The sequence below is a fragment of the Eleginops maclovinus genome, chromosome 3, assembly GCF_036324505.1.
Source record: "Eleginops maclovinus isolate JMC-PN-2008 ecotype Puerto Natales chromosome 3, JC_Emac_rtc_rv5, whole genome shotgun sequence".
Taxonomy (NCBI): domain Eukaryota; kingdom Metazoa; phylum Chordata; class Actinopteri; order Perciformes; family Eleginopidae; genus Eleginops; species Eleginops maclovinus.
This window is the reverse complement of record NC_086351.1, coordinates 11,338,009-11,358,078: the sequence shown is the minus strand read 5'-3', so window position 1 is coordinate 11,358,078 and position 20,070 is coordinate 11,338,009. Positions and strand designations below refer to the sequence as shown.

The 20,070-nt window shown below is 38.7% G+C and overlaps 3 protein-coding genes across 4 annotated transcripts; 2 read left to right on the top strand and 1 right to left on the bottom strand.

The window, feature by feature from the left end:
• Positions 1 to 1,561: 1,561 nt before the first annotated feature.
• zgc:174935 (uncharacterized protein LOC796019 homolog) lies at positions 1,562 to 4,413 on the bottom strand. Its single transcript, XM_063879415.1, has 4 exons — positions 3,934 to 4,413; positions 3,227 to 3,281; positions 2,888 to 3,002; positions 1,562 to 2,757 (listed from the first exon to the last, which is right to left on the bottom strand). Exons 1-4 carry the CDS (start codon positions 4,225 to 4,227, stop codon positions 2,472 to 2,474), a joined length of 750 nt encoding a protein of 249 aa, XP_063735485.1. The 5' UTR covers positions 4,228 to 4,413; the 3' UTR covers positions 1,562 to 2,471.
• A 1,017-nt stretch (positions 4,414 to 5,430) lies between these two features.
• Positions 5,431 to 8,114, top strand: si:dkey-87o1.2 (uncharacterized protein LOC796684 homolog). Its single transcript, XM_063879416.1, has 4 exons — positions 5,431 to 5,899; positions 6,262 to 6,316; positions 7,275 to 7,392; positions 7,738 to 8,114. The coding sequence occupies exons 1-4, from the start codon at positions 5,603 to 5,605 to the stop codon at positions 7,769 to 7,771; spliced, it is 504 nt and encodes a 167-aa protein (XP_063735486.1). The 5' UTR covers positions 5,431 to 5,602; the 3' UTR covers positions 7,772 to 8,114.
• A 5,072-nt stretch (positions 8,115 to 13,186) lies between these two features.
• them4 (thioesterase superfamily member 4) lies at positions 13,187 to 17,948 on the top strand. Of its 2 annotated transcripts, XM_063878018.1 has the most exons (7): positions 13,187 to 13,619; positions 13,925 to 14,046; positions 16,075 to 16,264; positions 16,367 to 16,529; positions 16,916 to 17,026; positions 17,238 to 17,362; positions 17,495 to 17,948. In XM_063878018.1, the coding sequence occupies exons 2-7, from the start codon at positions 13,963 to 13,965 to the stop codon at positions 17,539 to 17,541; spliced, it is 720 nt and encodes a 239-aa protein (XP_063734088.1). In that variant the 5' UTR covers positions 13,187 to 13,619; positions 13,925 to 13,962; the 3' UTR covers positions 17,542 to 17,948. The 2 variants fall into 2 exon arrangements, with proteins under 2 accessions (XP_063734088.1, XP_063734078.1); XM_063878008.1 differs by lacking the exon at positions 13,925 to 14,046.
• The last annotated feature ends 2,122 nt before the right edge of the window (positions 17,949 to 20,070 follow it).

Here is a 20,070-nt window from a genome sequence, read left to right as displayed (position 1 = left end):
CAGTGTCTGAAAACAGTGTCTATAACTAGATGAGGAAAATTATTACAACTCAGAAACTCCTTTAAAAGTTTAGGGACATGAGAAATGTTAACATCAGGGCACTGCAGCCAAGGTGACCTCTGGCTGTCAGAATGACTGGTGATGCTCTTATCACTCTATCTATGTGTTAAAGGGGGGGGGGGCACATCGTAGCACGTGTTGACTTCACATCAACTGTCACATATGGTGGATTACAAAGATTAAACCACTTTCACCTAGTGGTTGAGCCTCACATTTAGTTTTTAAGTCAGCAAGTGTAGCTGATAGTGAGAATCAGGATTTAAATCCAGAATACTTTCCATGGGGGCATACAGGATGTTACTGTTATAAATCAAAATCATGTTCTTATTTCATTCACAAACATCGAACGTCATCAGTGACAGACAACAGACTATTTTTAAAACAAAGGAACATAAATGCTATGTTTTATGATTAGACGGTACATTTAATGAACAGCAGTTCTCGCTTGTGACATCAGTGAGACTGAGTGTCCTCCCGTCTCTGTATCCTCGCCCGGTATGAGGCTGACCTTGTGAGCCTATTGGGGCGGAATGATAGCCCTCTGATTGCCTAATTGCGAGCCTGGAGGGAGTATTTTAATCTCCAACAGATGGAGGGCAAGTGTGAGGCAAAGTGAGAGATAACGATGTAAGGCAGAATGATTCAAAAAGAAACTAAATGTGGATTAAAAAATGAATCCTTTATATTCAGACTAATTTACTTAACTAGTATTAATAGTCCCAGCTACCAACTATAAAATACTCAGAGCAAACATTACCTCTGATTATGGTCAAAGTTATTCTGCATGTTCAATCACATATTAAAGGTTCAATTATTATTCATGCAGATTTGAGTGTATATTCTGCCGATAGCTTCACATCAACTGATGTATTTTAATGCTTGTGAGGACACAGCACAAAACAATCTAATTAATTAAAACATCAGTATCTTATTTGAGTCTTATTTTGAAGTATAGCCGGGATTATTAGTTTCTGCGATCTTCAGCCAAATCTAGAATAAAATAAGGTGCCATTGAAGGTGGAAAAAATAAATCCCAGAAAGTTTAATTTTCAAATCCAAATTAAAATATTAAAATATGGAAAATGACTTGTTAAACACCAGGGGATACTTTACTCTATTGCATCACATAACAAATAACTACAAAAACACAGAATTATATGAAATATTGAAAATAAAGAAAATGTTATCTATGCAGCCCCGTCATTACCTGGTCCAAGCAATTGCTTAAATGCATTGAATGTAATTATTTTTGAAACCATCGAGCAGAGAAAAGCACCTCCCCATCCTAAATACAGAACAATCATCCTGCAATAGCAACAAACATGAACTTATTAACCCTTATTTTTGGTTCAAAAATGTATACCAGAATAATAAAAATATGGAACCAGGAACTTTTTACAAAGCGGATTTCTGTTAGCATAAATATATGAATAAAAAAATCACAAATAAACAACATATTAAAACGTTTTTTCTCTTATGAAAATAATTCTGTAAACAACAATTTAGGTACAACATTTTATTGAAATCTCTAACAGAAATGTATGTCGAAGCTTGAAGCAAGACCACAAAGCGCACATCCAGAGTTTCAACAAGCAGAATGAAGCTTATACAGAGAGACAGACCAACGTGTGCTGTGTGTTCTCTGATTGGTCTGTGCTTTGCACTCGCGCTCTTTCTCTCTCCCTGTCACACACACACCCTGAGGCAGGGTCACTCAAAAGAAAGAGAGCCAGACAAGGTTAACAACGATTATTCAATAACTATTTTGTGTTTTCAGAATTGTAGATTGAGGAGTTATCTAACAGAGGAAAAAAAAACTCAAGGACAGAAAAAATAAATCATAATTTAGAGAAGCAAAAGAAACGTAACAAAAAGGTACAGATAGTGTGCAGGTTGAACAGTGCCAATAAAACAGACCTTCTTCCTGGTTCAGACTTATTTGTGTATATATATATATATATATATATATATATATATATATATAGACACACACATATATTGAAACAATATACTGGGTTGTGAAAAGGAGCAATGGCTGCTTTGTCGCTGATAATTAAGCAAACCTGCATGTTCTTAATAAAAAAAGACACTTGAACGCACCATGTGCTGTGCACACACACACACACACACACACACACACACACACCAAACATTGAATATTAAACCTGTGTGACCAGGATACAGGTTAGTGTATTTATTCAACAACCCCACCACCCTGACTGTTGGAGTGTTAATAACTCTCCTGAAACACAAGGTGTCAAATTTGCACACTGTTCGTAACAAAACCAAAAGTTCACCGTTGGTAAAAACAAATCATTCTGTGCTGGAATCTTGTTGAAACTGATTGTTTTTTTGTTTTTTTAAAGAGATGATGTGTTCAGGATGAGTGGAAACGGGTTTTAATTAGCCTCTTATGGTTTAGGGGCCTCTGCTTTTGGTTCTTCCTGTTTAGGGGCCTCTGCTTTTGGTTCTTCCTGTTTAGGGGCCTCTGCTTTTGGTTCTTCCTTTTTAGGGGCCTCTGCTTTTGGTTCTTCCTTTTTAGGGGCCTCTGCTTTTGGTTCTTCATTTTTAGGGGCCTCTGCTTTTGGTTCTTCCTTTTTAGGGGCTTCTGCCTTTGGTTCTTCTTGCTTGGGGGCCTCCGCCTTTGGCTCTTCTTGCTTGGGGGCCTCTGCCTTTGGATCCTCATCACACAGTTTGCTTCGAAGGAAAATGTTGTATATAAATACAGAAGCCATTATCATTCATGTTCCAGTGCAGAAACAATTTTATGCATGTTTTATTTGTATCAATATACTTTATCGTAAGTTAAATTAAGTAGTAACCCTACCTTGCGTCTTTTGTTCCTGCTTTCAAAAAATTACACACTGCGCTCCTTGCTGCTAGTTGCTGTTTGAGTGTTTGCACCTCGGCTGTCCATCCGGTCTGCATCTTAGTGAGCTCATCTGTAGGTATGATAAGACATGAGGAATTTGTTGTGTTTCACAAATAAAACCAGGGTCATGACCATTACTTGAAGATCCATTTTTACTATGAAGAGAAATTCATGTAATCTGAACACATGCTCTGAATAGATACAGTATAGAAACTTTCTCTTTTACAGAGCAAGTGTTCTGATAATTTATACATTCACATTTTTTGGCATTTAGTTCAATGCATTGCCACATACCTTGGAGATTTTTTAATAGCGACTTGACTGCCGCCAGCTGATCTGTCACAATTTTCTGTAGTGGGAAAGCAAATGTCAATGACACCACGTAAGTGCATTTTTTTTAAGGAGAAATCTTCTCCACGCAGACTGCAACTTGTGCAAATTCAAATGTGATATAGCTCATTTTTGTGACATCCACAGTACATTCCTGAACACTCCTGTCATACAAGTGACTGGATCTACACATAACAGTTTCAGCATTCATTGTCAGTGTTTATTTTATGTGATTCACATTTTCATGCATGCCTATGAAAGCAAACAATAAATGGGTTGCACTAATGTAGGAAAAAGTGAACTATTGCAGGCGTATACTCTTGTCTGTAGGCCTATTTCCAGCCAGCTCTGAAAGAACAAGGCAGGTCTGATTTTCTGTTTTTGCAGTTGAAACAGGTTAAGTGTGTTCTTTGGGCTGTAGATATTTGTCTGACACAAATCAGAAAAAAGATTTAGAGTTACATTACAAAGTCTATTCAAATAGCCATAAAGAGCCAGGTGTTGAATTTTATATAGCTTGTAAAGAACATTCTAGCATTTCGTTTTGTATAGTTCTTTCAATAGTTAAACATTTAGTTCCCTTTTAGTATGACACAATCTGCTGCACACTAAATCCAACATTACTTTGTATGCTTTACACATTGTGTTTACAACTTTCAGTTTCTCCCCACCTTTTCTCCATTGCAATTGTCGGCTTCACTCTTCGCCTTATCTGCGGTGGACTGGAGCGTTTTCACTTCCTCGGTGAGCGCCTTCAGGTCAACTGTGGTGCGCTCCAGGTGAGCTTTCGCCTCGGATTTCTCACTCTGATACTCATGCAGAATTTCGTAGGTCACCCGCAGCTTGACATCCTGAAACTTACTCTGTTTTTCGTGTCTGTCGTGCTCCTTTTTCCGTATTTTCGTGAACCCTACCAAGGCGACGGAAAAGGCTATTGTGATAGGTAGCAGGATAAATACCTTCATGTTTTACGTCAGCTGTGAAACTTTTTAGTGTGAGCTGTTTGTCGATGGGGACGGGTGGCTGTTCTCCGTGTCGTCCAGGTGATAGCTCTCTTGGTGGGCAGAATTAAAGTCAGTTAGTCGACGAGGCTGACTCACCTGCACTCTATGATTATTGCCTATGATGAACGTGTGCTTTGTGAGAGCATCGGCGACACTAGGAAAAACACGCCTTCTTCCTGTATCTAAGAGGTAACAGGTGTCACCGGTCCTGTCCTGTGAACCTTGTTGGGCTATATTCCCCTCGCAGAAAAAATAAAATGCAAATCGTTAGACAGGTATTGTTTATTTTATTTCGGAGTCTCTTGGGAAACTGGAACTCACAGGATACTACACATAGGCCTACATACAATACTAACACGTACAGATTAGCATGTGTTTCAACATAAAGCCTGATTCTAATGTTACATTTTATCTAGAGACAGTGATGAACAGACTGCTATTTAGATATCTTCCAACCCTCAAACATATAACGTTGGCTAGGCCTGTATAAGGTACCAATGCACCCCAAGAGTAGGCTAAACTGTTACAGCAACATGCTATTTCTTAGAGCATTATACGTTTTGTTATTAATGTAATCTGAAGGGGAACATTTCTTTTTACTATCATTTTACGAAAGTTACCCTAACTATTGTGTAAAAGTAAAACATTTTTAACTGGGGTCCTAAGGCCACAATACATGTTTACTGTATTTTTCCCTGTTATAAACAACACAAATCTGATACAGGTAAAATATTTAGATTTAAATTAGGTGAACGTAACAGAATGCACACAAAAATATCAATACCTCTGTAATCTTTAAAGCTTTAATACATTGTTAAATAAGTATGTCCCAAACGTTATTCAACAGGACAGTGATAATTAAACACTAAACATAGCACATATCAAAATGTATAGAGGAGATTGTGTTCATGTACAGTTACATTTTAACCAACGAGTAACAAGAACATTTGTTTTGACATTTTGGCAAATAGCATTTACAATCACAAAGGTTAGTTCCATATTGCACTTTTCTTTTCTTTAAAAAAAAAAAAAAAAATACTGTTGAAATCAAGCAGTGCGTAGAATCATGAGATACAGACGGGAATCAACGAGATTAGGAAGCCCATCCAAAGTGTTTGTTGGAGTTCTGCCACAGGGGAGGTCGAGTCAGAGGAGGAAATGCTAGGATTGTCACGCCCAGCCTGTTGAGCAGGTAGAGCAGGTGCAGTAAGCAGACAGGTTAAACTGAGAGAAAGAGCAGGTGAAAACATTGCTTCACGGTGGGAGAATTACTTGGGATGACCAACAAATGACCAGCAGCTGTCTATACTGCTAATTCACTCCTTTCCCCGTCAAGATGAAGATCGCGTATGTGTTGCTCTTGCTGAGTTTTGGTGTCATGTCTGTCGTGCTTTTCCAGGCCGGACGCCAGGAGATGAGACTGATTAATTTAAAAGCCCGCATGGTGGAAAGCGCGTCGCTGACAACGAGGGAAGAGCAGTCCATCATCGGACTGAAAACCGAAGTCGAGCAGTTGAAGAAAACGGTGATTTCAATGAACAACAACATAATAATTCTCAAGAAGAAGAAGCAAGGCACTGAACAATTAACACAGGGCCTCAATAAAGGTGTGCAGACCTGTAACAGTGAGAAGGTAAGGGACACACAAACGCGCCTTTGTAGGTTTACTGTCTTTAAATTACATCACTGCATTCATAACAACTTCAACAGGGAAGTAGCCTACTCTCCAGGATGCACACGAAGTCTATTATTGACTGTGGGAAGTTGGCATGACAGGATCCACCATTTTGTTACATCCAAGTATTTGATTAAAGGTCTGTCAAATAAGACTCTCCCTCTAGACAACTAACAATGATCTTCTATGTTATGCCAAGTGTATGAGCAGGTCTCTGGCATACAAAATACTTAAAGTGGTGCTTTTGCATGATTCTATGTAGGTCCGCCCTTTTCTATTGAACCTTATTTACTTTATACTTTCATCTTTGCCTTTATTAGGTAGGAAGCGGGAATAAGAAGACGGAAACGGAAGCTGCTATGGAAACCCTCAAAGGTATCTGTTTGTTTCTCCTCTGGTCTGCTGATATGTGATTGTCATTCTGTGCATTAATATTGGTCAAACCCGATCTGATCAATATAAGAAAATGGGGCAATCCATAATGAGGACCTATACCCTTTAAAGGTGGAGTTATGGAGAAATACTAAAGCCCTGGTCGAATACTCTTTTTTTCTTAGGAAGATTTTTAAGTGAGTGAAATTATCAAAAAGTAGGCTATTTAGAGGAAGACGTGATAAGAGCTATTCTAATTTCCTCAAGGCGAAGGAAAGGTACGTCCTTTCTTATCTTCTTTAATATAGAGTACACTGGGTCATACTTTACCAAAGGGAAGAAGATAATGCTATCCCACTTTCCTTGCTGCTGCAACATTTAAAGCACACCATACAGCCAATACAATCCTCTGTCACTGTGAAATTTTACGCAATGCATAATTGACTTCACTCAGTTTTGGACAGCAAACTTTTTTTATTTAGCTTTTAGTTTAGTCCCTTTAAATTATTTCTATATGTTTTATAAGTAGATCAAAATAAAATTAGTAATGCTGTTACATATTTACATTGCTGACATTTACATAGTCAGTCCAGTGGGATTTTCCTAGCCTTTATGAATTGTCTTATTTGTCAACATGCGTTTTCCAATGAGGTCAAAGCAATTAGGAAGTTGTTTTTTTCTACTATAGGACTACAGCCAGAAACTGGATAACAGCTGGTATAGCAGCATGTCTTGTATAGTGAAACCACACTCTAATAGTGGGAAACCAGTTGAACCAGATGTGCCAGCACCATATGCCTGCAGACTCACTATCATTATTATATAATTTGTTTCCTTCTCTTATGTCAGCGGGGAAAAATCCTAGCACATTTGCATTACCCATTTAACTAATGTATTGTTAAATATTAAATAAGGAAATGTATAAAATGTTTCTCTCTGTAATACTCTGTCTTCTCCTCAGCGGGTAATGAAGAGGCTAAAAAGAAGGCAGAAGTGGAAATTCAGACCTTGAAACAACAGATTTTGGACAGAGACAAAGCTATTTGTGCCTTTGCAGATACAACCAAAGACGAAGCAAGGTGTGTGTGTGTGTGTGTGTGTGTGTGTGTGTGTGTGTGTGTGTGTGTGTGTGTGTGTGTGTGTGTGTGTGTGTGTGTGTGTGTGTGTGTGTGTGTGTGTGTGTGTGTGTGTGTGTGTGTGTGTGTGTGTGTGTGTGTGTGTGTGTGTGTGTGTGTGTGTGTGTGTGTGTGTGTGTGTGTGTGTGTGTGTGTGTGTGTGTGTGTGTGTGTGTGTGTGTGTGTGTGTGTGTGTGTGTGTGTGTGTGTGTGTGTGTGTGTGTGTGTGTAGTCAGATTAGAACCACAACTTTATCTCATCAGGAGTTATTTGACCAAACTAACTTTTTATTTCTTCTTAAATTTGCAGGACGCTGTGTGGATTGCCTAAAGCTGTAAAATGAAGTTGTCTCAGAAACCCTAAATCAAACCTTAAACTGACGTCTTTAAAAAAGGAAGCTTGCCACGTAAACCAGAATAGACTCTGTAATATTTCTACAGCTCTGTTCAGTTTCTTATGAGAAAATAAAAACTGTAGATTTAGGAAAACGACAAAAAAATATGTACATTCATTCATTGTACAAACGGCACCGACATGGGGAGTGGGTAACATTGGCCTCGTGGTTTTCAGCATTTTTATAATATCATTGTGTTAATTAGATCCAATCATGTCTATTGTCTCTGTTAAAGCCTTTGATGCTTATGATTACATTTGCTACAAATAAATGGTTTTCACAATCAAATAGATGTTTGTGTTTGTCTCACATGATTGAACTGGTAAAGCTCCATTGTGTTGTCCCTTAACAACAGCCAATGTTTGTGTGGTCCTACTCCCTGATGAAACATAAGTGACTGGCAGGAGCCATAAATGAACATGTTTGGTTTTGTCTCTGAGGCCCTTGTGTGTCTGTGTAGAATTTGTTAACTACATTTTCTGCACTGAGTTCAACAAGCCTTAATGAACTTCATGGAGATATCCAATAAATTCCCATGTTGGGTCAGTTGATTAAAGGCATAATCAATATAAATGTCATGACATGCAGATACACATTTTAGAATTATTAAAGTCACAAAGATGTCACATTTCCCAATTGTATCTTTTTTTACATAATGAAATATTGCCTTCATGACTTTGGTGTTTTTTCCTGATTCAAAGGGGTTATTCAGGGCCATAACAATCACCTTAACTTTGGAATAAATGTAATGTGCACATATTCATGACACATTAATACGTTTTATATCGTGTATAAACATCAGAACCCAAATGACTATGATGAATAATACAATGTCAATGCCATGTTCCTCTAACTCCCCCTAGTGCAGAACAAGGAAAATATACTGATGGCCTTTCTGCAATTTTCAGTCTGGTTTTAATCTAATTCCCAAAGTTTTAGTTTTGGAATTGCTTTCAACTCTGGCAAACTTTCAACCGAGAGAATCTGTCTTAATCAATTTAGCGACTCCAAGGCTGATGCGCTGGAGTTCACTGTAAAACAAAATATGTAAGGCAAGGCCAGTTTATTTATATAGCACCTTTCAACACAAGGCCATTCAAAATGCATTAGACATTAAGAGCATTTAGAAGTAGTGCAGCACATTATAAAAAGGCATTTAAAAACAGTCATTGAAAAGCAAAGACAATAAAATAAACCCAACAGGTGTAATATACATGAATAAAAGTTATAATGCAGAATAAAAGTTGTAATGCAATGTGAGATAAGAAGAGTTTAATTAAAAGCAGCGGCAAAAAGAAATGTTTTCAGCCTGGATATATATATATATATATATACTGTATATATATGGATATAAAATAAGAGTAGCAGCTGACCTGGGAGTTTGTTCCAGATATTTGGAGCATAATCCCTGAACGCTGCTTCTCCTTGTTTAGTTTTAATTCTGGGAACAGAAAGCTGACCCGTCCCAGAGGACCTGAGAGTTCTGGATGGTTCATAATGTAGCAGGAGATCAGAAATGTATTTTGGGCCTAAACCCTTCAATGCTTTATAAACCAGCAGCAGAACTTTGAAATCAATTCTTTGACAGACAGGAAGCCAGTGTAAAGACCTCAGAACTGGACTGATGTGATCTACTCTCTTAGTGTTAGTGAGGACTCGAGCAGCAGCGTTCTGAATCAGCTGCAGCTTTCTAATACAGTGAGACCTGTGAAGACACTGTTACAGTAGTCCAGTCTACCGAAGATAAAGGCATGGACAAGTTTTTCTAGATCTTGCTGCGACATTAGTCCTTTAATCCTAGATATGTTCTTCAGGTGATAGTAGGCGGACTTAGTAACTGTTTTAATGTGAATTCAGGTCAGAGTCCATGACTACACCCAGGTTTCTGGCGTTAGCTGTGGTTTTGAACATTGCTGACTGAAGCTCAGCACTGACTTTTTGTCGTTCCTCCTTTGTTCCAAAGATAATTACCTCGGTTTTGTCTTTGTTTAATTGGACAAAGTTCTGACTCATCCAGTCATTGATTTGTTCAATGCACTGACTCAGTGTTTTAATTGGAGCATAGTCTCCTGGTGAAATGGTAATGTACATTTGTGTAACATCTGCATAGCTATGGTAACTTGTTTTGTTGCTTTTCATTATCTGAGCCAGTGGTGGCATGTAGATGTTAAAGAGAAGAGGCCCTAAGATGGAACCTTGAGGAACCCCATATGTCATATTTGTCAAATCTGGTGTGTAACTGCCTATGGAAATAATGGTTTTCCTGTCCTTTAAGTAAGATTCAAACCAATTTAGAACTGTTCACTGTTCATTACTGAAGCGTCTAAATTATTCTTTTATTAGAGCTGTTTAATTACTGCAGTTTTCAGGGCCTGTGGAAACACACCTGAGTGAAGAGACTTGTTTACTATATGAAGTATCTCTGAGGACATGCTATGAAAAACATTTTTGAAAAAGCTTGTAGGTATAATATCAAGGCAGCAGGAGGAGGACTTCAGGTGTTGAATAATGTCCTCTAGGTATTTATCATTAATCTGATGGAATTGTGTCATGGTATTTGAATTGATTTTAAGTGGACACAAGGACAACACATTTGCTGTAGCTGATACAGAAACACAGACTGCCTGTCTGATTTTCTGAATTTTGTCAGTGAAGAAGGAGCCAAATTCATTGCAGGCCCTGGTGGATTGAAATTCAGAGGCTACTGACACTGGGGGGTTTGTTAGTCTCTCAACGGTAGCAAACAAGGCACATGAGTTGTTTATGTTTTTGGCAATGATGTTGGCAATGAGAAGAAAGACTGTCGTGCATTTTTCAATTCCAAATTATAAAAGCCAAGTCTTTCTTTATAGAATTCAAAATGAACCTGGAGATTTGTTTTTCTCCACCTGCGTTCAGCTTTTCTAGACTCTTTTTTTTCTGTTCTCACGCTCATGGCCTTTCTCCATGGAGATATTTTCTTGCCACACACTTCCTTTACCTTAGTGGGAGCAATGGCATTTATGACATTTTGAATTTTTGAATTAAAATGATCGACTAGCTCATATACGGAGATGTTAGCGAGGGCTAGTGTGGGAGAAAAATTCTGAACAAACATTTCCCTTGTGTTTTCAGTTAAATACCTTTTTGTGGTAATCTCTTTTTGAACATTTGTGTGAACAGAAATAGAACTCTCAAAGAAAACACAGGAATGATTAGAGAGTGCAACATCAGTCACCACAACCTCAGAGATGTTCAGACCCTTTGAGATGATTAAGTCTAGAGCGTGCCCCTTGCTGTGCGTCAGAACCGTTACATGCTGAGTCAGTACATAGTTATCCAGAACACAGAACAGTTCTTTAGCCCCTCTGTCCTCTGGCTTGTCAACATGGATGTTAAAATCACCAGCAATGACTAGACGGTCAAAGTCAATACACATTATAGACAGCAGTTCAGCAAAGTCATCAAAAAAGCTTGCACAGTATTTGGGTGGTGTATAAATGTTTAGGAACATAGCTCGAGAGGAGCATTTCAGCTGAAGGGCCACATATTCAAAAGATGGGAAGGTTCCATAAGAGGTCTGCTTGCATTGAAGGGAATCATTAAACAAAATAGCAACTCCACCCCATTTCTTATGTATTCTTATCTGACTCATAAAACGAAAGTTGGGAGGGGTTGATTCCATAAGAACAGCTGTGCTGTTATTTTGGTCTATTCAAGTTTCAGTTAAAAACATAAAATCCAAATTGTGCTTGGTGATAAAATCATTGATTAAAAATGTCGTTCCTGCTAAAGACCTGACATTTAATAAAGCTAGTTTAAGCTTGTTGAATACACTATTAGTCTAATTGTGTGTGACAAGCTGTGATTGACGTGGAATCACAGCTAAATTTGATAAATTCGCACAAACAGTTGAGCGCTTTCTGTTTCTAAACTGATTCACCGTTCTTAATCTATAACCTATCAACACAGATATCGACAAAGCTATTGGCAAGCAGGGTCCCGGCTTGTCCTCGAAAGATTTGAGAGTGCCATACTCCCTTGAGCCTGGACCCAGCACATATCAGTTAGAGCTTGTTGCCTTTTGTACACACACATCTTTATCAGGCTCAAGAGACAGCGGATGTTGTGTACGTTTTGGTTTGGATGATTGTGGTAGGCATGGTGATGAATACGGGGGAGCTGGTTCACGTGTCTGCTTCGGTGATTGTAATAGGCGCCGTTGAGGGACGGGGGTCATCTTGCGATTCTCCTGGACCTCCTTCAGGCAGGAGAATAGGCGGTCAGTGAACTGCTGGTAGGGGGAGTCTGGGCCCAGAGAGCTGGATGGCGGTTTGGGTGTTGAAGGGAGAGTATCCTCAAAGGCGTTGATAAGGGGGATGGGTGGCAGTGGACACTCCTCCTTAGATGTAGATGTGTCTTCCACATTCGTATAAAATGTAAGTGGTTTTGAGTGAAAGTGTTTCTTCAGTCATTTTAAAGAATTGAATGCATTTTATGCCGACTAATGGTAATGTTATAATATGGAGTCTTAATTGACTGGTATTGTGCTGACTGTGAGGTGAACACTGATTATGTTAAAAATTATAAAAATATTTAAATCAGAATTAATACAATTATTTTCTTTTGCCATGAGAACCTGGATATTATAGCAAATACAACAGAAAGTTGAAAACCGCTCGTGGTAGAGAGATATGTGGAAAATATACATAGGACTACAATACACATAAATAATGTAGGCCTATAACACCAGTAGACAAACAGCTCCGGAAAAAAACGAGAGACCACTCCAAATGTTTCTTAAATCTTGGTCTCTACATGTATGGCAGCCATTCAAGTGTCTGTTAAATTCCAACACAGAGACAAAATGTCAGTAGTTTATAGAATACAATAAAAAATACTAATAATGAATTCAAAAACATGTCTATAAATAATAAAACTAAAGAAAACATTAATGCTGAAGTGGTCTTCTAATTTTTTCAGCGGCTGTATATGGTACAATTAAATATCAACAATACTGGCAGGGGTAGTAAAGGTAGTAGAAGATAAATACAGTACAATTATAAAATAGAAATAAACTGATATTTTTCGGTGAAGTAGAATATTAAGCAACTCTAAATCGTGAACCCAGTACAAAACAACAATCAGTGTGCGTGCGTGCGTGCGTGCGTGTGTGTGTGTGTGTGTGTGTGTGTGTGTGTGTGTGTGTGTGTGTGTGTGTGTGTGTGTGTGTGTGTGTGTGTGTGTGTGTGTGTGTGTGTGTGTAAAACACAAGGATATGGAGCAGGGCTTCACCTTTTGGAACAGCCAATCACAATGCAGGGTGTAAACCACATGGTCTAAATGACGCTGTGGATTGGAGGATATGACTCCCTCATGCCGGAAGTTGACAGGCACAAATGTGATCACACATGAAAGTCACCGGTATACGATAACAGAGGGCGCATTTTTTTCCATTCTTCCAAGGCGCTATACAACACAAACATGTGTTACACTTAAACATGCTTACGGTATGTTATATATATATACGGGTTAGCAGTGTTTAGTAAAACGATCATCCTTAGATTCGTTGCTTGCTAACGTTAACAACTGCCTATCGTTACTGCGTCTATTATCTAACGTTGCCTCAAAACACAGGCACCTGTTTTATCATTTGCTGTGAAACCTTTTCAACATCCACGTCTTTTAAAACAGTCTATAAATGGCATGGAGCGTTGGTCGAATATGTAAGGGCTTTCTACGACTAGGCTTACTCTCTAAACAGACTCAACTCATCCCAGTTACCAGCGTTTCAGTCGGGACTGTAAGGACCGCAGTGGTATGTATGATAATATCTCTGTTTTTACTAAAGTGCTTGAAAATAAATTACGGGTCGGGGTGTTATCGTTTTATCTGTGCTCCACGTGAACTCCCACTCCTTCCAGATGATTCTCAACTCAGTTAGCTGCTGTGATTCAATGGTGTGTTAACGTCATTCATGTACAAACACTGGGGACGTCAGAGGGAAATATTATTATAATATTTTATGAATTGTAAGGTGTCCTTGGGTGCTTTGACAGGCGCCTCTAAATAAAAATGTTTTATTATAATTATACAAAAAAACTTAAAATCAATTTTGCTCAGGACTGCTCCAACTGAACACACTCACCCTGACCCTGAAGATGCTTGTAGGCTTGTCTGATCTGCAAAGGCACACACATTACGCTGGATATAACCAGGACAACATGGTCCCAAAGAGGAATGTGGTCAGTCTGATAAATATCTTGCAGTTGCAATGCTCTATGTGGGTTATTCAACAAAGGATTTACTGTGACCAATGTACATACAGTGGTATGCAAAAGTTTGGGCACCCCTTAGGGAAACCACTGCATCAGTTTGTCACTTGCTGAGCTTTTGAAGCAGCAACTTCATTTTAACATATGTTATACCTTATGGTAACAGAAACATCTCAGTAGTGAAATAACTTTTATTGGTCAAACAGAAACATGTTTATGTGCATTCAAACAAAAATAGGCATGTGCATAAATTTGGGCACCCCTAAGAAATAATTCCATTAATATTTAGTATTGCCTCCTTTTGCTGCAATAACGGCCTGTAGACGCCTCCTGTAGCCACAGACAAGTCCCTTAAGCCTGGCAGGTGGTATTTTGGCCCATTCTTCCACACAAAACGTCTCCAGTTCAGTCAGGTTTCTTGGCCTCCGTGCATGGACAGCCTTCTTCAAATAAATCCATACATTTTCAATGATGTTAAGGTCTGGGGACTGGGATGGCCATTCCAGAACATTGTACCTGTGCTTCTGCATGAATTCCTTGGTGGATTTTGATCGGTGCTTAGGATCATTGTCCTGCTGAAAAATCCAACCCCGGCGTAGCTTCAACTTTGTGACTGACTCTAGAACATTCTTGTCAAGAATCTCCTGGTACTGTAAGGAATTCATGTGGCCCTCAACTTTAACAAGTTTTCCAGTACCTGTGCTAGCCACACAGCCCCATAACATGATAGATCCTCCACCAAATTTTACAGTGGGCAACAAGTTCTTTTCATTGAATGCAGTGTGTTTTTTTCGCCATGCATACCTGTTCATGTTATGACCAAATAACTCAATCTTGGTCTCATCTGACCACAGTATTTTGTTCCAAAATGCTTCTGGCTTGTCCAGATGTGCTTTTGCATACCTCATGCGACTCTTCTTGTGATTAACACTCAGGAAAGGCTTTTTGCACATCACCCTTCCAATGAGCTCTTCCTGGTGCAAAGTACGCTGGATTGTGGAACGGTGAACAACTACACCATCAGCAGCCAGATGTTGTTGTAGTTCTCTGGAGGTGGTCTGTGGCTTCTCTGTGACCATTTTCACCATCCTTCGCCTGTGCCTTTCCCCTATTTTTGTCGGCCTACCACATCTTTCCTTCACACGGACTGTTCCTGTGGCCTTCCATTTCACAACTACGTTTCTGACTGTGGAGACAGACAGTTTAAACCTGTCAGATAATTTTTTGTACCCTTCTCCTAATTTATAATGTTGGATTATCTTAGCTTTCAGGTCAGTGGAGAGTTGTTTTGAGGTCCCCATCTTGCCACTCCCTAAGAAAGAACCTAGGCCAGGCACAGCCAGCTATTACCTATGTTAAATAGCCTTTTTCATGATTGGTTCCACCTGTCTTTGTAATTGAAGGTCTAATGAGCTAATCAAAGCAATTTTGTGCAGCAACCTGTCAGCTATAAATCCGTACAGGTGTTGAAATGAATGCTATTTATAAGGGTGCCCAAACTTTTGCACATCCCATTTTTTGCATTTTATTTTATTATAATAAAACTATGTAATGCTACCCTAAGAATTTTGGTCTGGAAAACACTAAAACGTCTACATCTTTGTAGGAAAACAAATGTTGTTGCTGTGATCTTCTATTATAAAGGAAAAGCAAATTGTCATGAAATCTCAGAGGGGTGCCCAAACTTTTGCATACCACTGTACATGCAGGCATATCTATCACACTTAAAATTAACAACAACAGACACATTTAATGTAGAGATTAAATAGAGATATATTGCAATCTAATAATAAACATGCATTTCATCACATTGTTGCAATCAAAATCTTGGATTAACAACATTGCCAAATTACAAGGCCATATTTATGAAATGGATAGATACTTCTGTGGAAACAGTTTGATGGATGACGTTTTTCTATTATTGTATTTATTTATTGCATTCTACAGCAGTCTTGACACACTCCCACCAGCGGTTTAAATCATTTCCCTGTTCTGCAGACACTGCCATCGTTCCTTTTCCCCAAACCCCGGGACTTCAGCCTGCCTAACTCCTCATGGGGCTTAGAAATGATGCGCATGTATGAGCATTATAACCGCCAGTGTGAGGTGGAGACGGAGGGAGGACAGAAACAGGAAGGACCGTGGCAGAAACTTCCAAGCTATAATCGCCTCCTCAAGTATGCTACAGGTAAAGTGTTTGTCTCTGCTTGATATGAAAAAGTGTATGTATTTTATTTCCCTAGGATGCCATGTTAACTGTTACAAGTTAACTTGTGTGTTTTTCCATAAGGTGGAGTATATCTTAGTGAGATGATCCAGTCAAAGGCTCGTCTTTTTACACGGAACATCAGGAACCCAGGTGCAGCATTTGAGTATGTTTTGTTTGTCAACAGTGAAGAGCAGAAGTGTGTGTGCGTACTCCAAGCTGGACACCTACTGGAGGGGCCGCCAGGGTGAGGAACATGTTAACGTTGCAAGTGTGTGTGTAAAATTGTATGTGCTTTCAGAATTTGTATATGCTTTTTCTACTTAACTGTACTCCACACTGAAATCAACATGTTAAACACATTTGCACGCTTAATATTATGTTTTGTTTTTGGTCTGAATTATGCTAATACAGGGCACCTCAGTATGGAATTTCAGCCACAGCCACAGATCTTTTCTGAGGTCATACCCCTCACTGCCGACATTTCCTTTCGACCTCTATATTATCAGCAAAAGCAAAATTCCTTAAACAAATCAAAAGAAATGGCCTCGGAAGCAAGTCTATTTTTGAATATTCAAACTGCCCTTTTTAAACTTTGTTTTTGGTGTCTAATATACGTGGGTGTGTTTCCAGACATGTCCATGGGGGGGCAATAGCCACTATGATTGATACTGTGACGGGGACTCATGCTACAATCCTCTCTGGACCTGTTATGACTGCCAACCTTAACATCAACTACCGCAGGTACAGAAAGAACATCATTTTATAGACATTTTGATTGGTTGTCTAAAGATACATTTTTTTGGCTTCCATAGCCCGACCACATTAATGGTTTAAGCTTTGTTTAAATCTTCACCAGTGAGAAATTGCAGCCTGGAAATGCTTCGGCCTCTATGATGATAGACAAACTAACATCTTCACACATATTCTTGACACACCCTTCTCTTGTCCCAAGGCCCATCCCACTGGGAAGCACGGTGTTGCTTGAATCCTCTCTGGAAAAGAAGGAAGGCCGAAAAACATTTATTACATGTAGAGTGACCAGCACCGACGGCTCCAAACTGCACACAGAAACATCAGGTAATGTACATTTCTATACTCACACCGTGTCTGATGAGACATGGCCTAATAAAACTTGTGGTTGGTCACACTTCTGCTCTTCATCCTTCTTTAATGTAACAGTCCTGTTTTCTGTCCTTTCTCTTCGTGTAGCACTGTTCCTGTCAATCAGTGCCAGCCACCTACTATCGGGACTGTGACCCAAACACACCGACCAACCACAGACCCTAACACTGAGGCCTCAACGAGCGTGTTTGTGCGTTTGTGTGTTTGGAATGTGTACTTCTTTGCCATATTATTTAACAGATAGCTTCTCTACATATGACGTTGTTGAACTATTATAATATATTTTATATTCATACATCTCCACTGTTCAGTATTAATGAAAAACTGTGCAGCTTCATGAAATACCTTTACTTGACTAACTTTGCTTCTTGTGACTTAAACCTCTAGAGTACATATCTAAACATGTGTTAGAGGCTATTTATTGTAACTTTTACAGTATTGATTATGATTGTATCTAACACTGAAGCCTTTGAAGTTATATTATTGCTGAAAACGGTGATATGAATATTTTGTTTCCTCCAATAAAGCTTTACCTATTGGTTATGTGTTTTTTTCTTTTGTCAGAAAGTGAAATTGTAAACATAGCAACAGTTTTAAATGCCATTATAACTTAACCTAATATAACATATATTATATTTCATAAGGTTTCATGACAGGCACGTTTTTTCTTGGTTAAAAATGCAGAATTTTCTGACCGAATGTGTTTTTACAGTTCCAAGTGACTGAGCGTGCCACGATATGCCATAATTAGTAACACTTTCCACATCACAAAGACCTGTGATGCTCAGGCAGCTACTACAGACCACAAGGCTGAAAAGTGCACTGAGAGACCTGAGACTAACGAGTTCTATTTTGGGTTATACATGTACTGTACTTGTATTGACGTTCATCAAACATGGAAATGATTTCACCTACACTTTAGCAAAATGCAAAATAGGAGCTAATATGTTATGTTTTACTAATGCTTCCTGTTTTTGTATAAGCAGTAGTATTTCTTTATACTGTATCTAATATATATTTACTTTTCTTCACTGCCAACCAGCTCTGCATATCCCTGAAATAATTGTGACAATTAGAAAGAAAAATGACTATTTCCTCCATTTAAAACATAACTACAGGAATTGCTTGTATTAGCAGGTTCTACTGTATTTTGTTTTGTTTTTATGCCGTAAAATATTGGTCTGGAGTATACAAACCTTTGCACGCATTTAACTTCAGTTCTCACAGTTTGGTCTGATGTGGGGTTTCTGAGTGTCTGGGCTCATCAGTAGAGGCCTGGTGGTCTTCTGAGGGCCCCTCACATCTTTAACCTCAGTACAAGTACAGATGGAAATGTTACCTGACTTTCTCAAAACTCTTGTGTGTTTGTTGGGTGGCGGATGCATGACAAATGAACACCAGTTTTTTCTTCTCCCCTGAAGACTTATGTGGTCAAGTTGGGTTTGAGGAAGCAGGTGGGGGGCAGTGTGGGGGTAGTTGTTTTTAACTTTCAGTTAAAACCACCTGCAACAAGCTTTGCCCAATGTAGCACTCCCAAAGACTGATTTTTACTTTAGATATATTACCCTTAAGTGCAACTTCCACTTCGAAAGGTTCATTTGACCTGTAATCTTTAAAGAAAGAATCAAAGAATGGCTCAATGTGGAAGCATCTGACAGAATGGCGGTGTCTGTCACTTATGAAAATGAACTGTTATTTTTAATTGGCATCCTTACAGTGGTATTAGTGTGGGATGATTTATTAGCAAAATAGGCCTAAGGATGTCAAGCTATTAATTAATCATTTGACAGAGAGTGTAGCAAAGAGAGCTGTGAATGTGAACCAAGTAAAGATAACACCTATTCCTTAGTTACGGCCTCTCTCCTATTGAGATTTGGTAACTAATGAACAGCTTAAAGAAATGGGCTCTGGTCATGTGTAATGCTTGTGTTGTTCTTTAAGTGGGTTTTATATTTATCATCAGTATCAGTAGCATTTTATTAGATGTCATAATATGTGATTAATGCATAAACATGTAAGCAGCATGTTGATGTTGAACAGCTTTGAAATTACTTGCACACATTTTAAGAGGATTTGTCTGTTAAACACTAATCTCAAAAGTAAGTTACTCCAGCTGTCAGATAAATGCTATTTAAGTGGTGAAGTAAAATAATAAAGTAAGGATTTCTAAACAGTGTACTCTTGTACACTACTTTATTAAAAGTATCTAATCACATTCCTCCATTGTGTATCCAGCATGTGATTCTGTAAGCGCCACTTGATAGAGGAACATTTACCACAATGATGTAAACTGAGAACACATATCGATTATTCATCGTTTTCTTTGTGTCTGAAGTTATTTTCCTACTTCAGATACAATCAAGTATTGCAGTTAAAGTAGTCTCTCTGCATATATTACATGTAAAGAGCCCTGCAGGTGTTTTTGCCACTTGGTCCAACCAGCATATGAAGAGGGATATAAATGCAGTTTGGTTTTTTTCCCATGTTGCTGTTACTGTAAACATAAAGTAGAAGTGAAAGGCCAGACCTACACTGGGATTTAATTGAATGTCTTCTCTATGCATTGTACTGTTTCGATTAGTGTGGCGGAAATGTGTGGCAGCACCATGGGATTATATTTCTCAATTGAGCACTACAAAGCAAAACCCGATCCGCTGCTATTA

Coding starts and splice junctions, on each gene's coding strand:
- zgc:174935 (XM_063879415.1), bottom strand. CDS start 4,227: ATGAAGGTATTTATCCTGCTACCTATCACAATAGCCTTTTCCGTCGCC. Junction 3,003..3,226: donor GCTATTAAAAAATCTCCAAG/GTATGTGGCAAT, acceptor TCATACCTACAG/ATGAGCTCACTAAGATGCAG. Junction 2,758..2,887: donor GCAGGAACAAAAGACGCAAG/GTAGGGTTACTA, acceptor TTTCCTTCGAAG/CAAACTGTGTGATGAGGATC.
- si:dkey-87o1.2 (XM_063879416.1), top strand. CDS start 5,603: ATGAAGATCGCGTATGTGTTGCTCTTGCTGAGTTTTGGTGTCATGTCT. Junction 5,900..6,261: donor AGACCTGTAACAGTGAGAAG/GTAAGGGACACA, acceptor TGCCTTTATTAG/GTAGGAAGCGGGAATAAGAA. Junction 7,393..7,737: donor ACAACCAAAGACGAAGCAAG/GTGTGTGTGTGT, acceptor TTAAATTTGCAG/GACGCTGTGTGGATTGCCTA.
- them4 (XM_063878008.1), top strand. CDS start 13,503: ATGGCATGGAGCGTTGGTCGAATATGTAAGGGCTTTCTACGACTAGGC. Junction 16,265..16,366: donor CCTCCTCAAGTATGCTACAG/GTAAAGTGTTTG, acceptor TTTTTCCATAAG/GTGGAGTATATCTTAGTGAG. Junction 17,027..17,237: donor CTTAACATCAACTACCGCAG/GTACAGAAAGAA, acceptor TCTTGTCCCAAG/GCCCATCCCACTGGGAAGCA.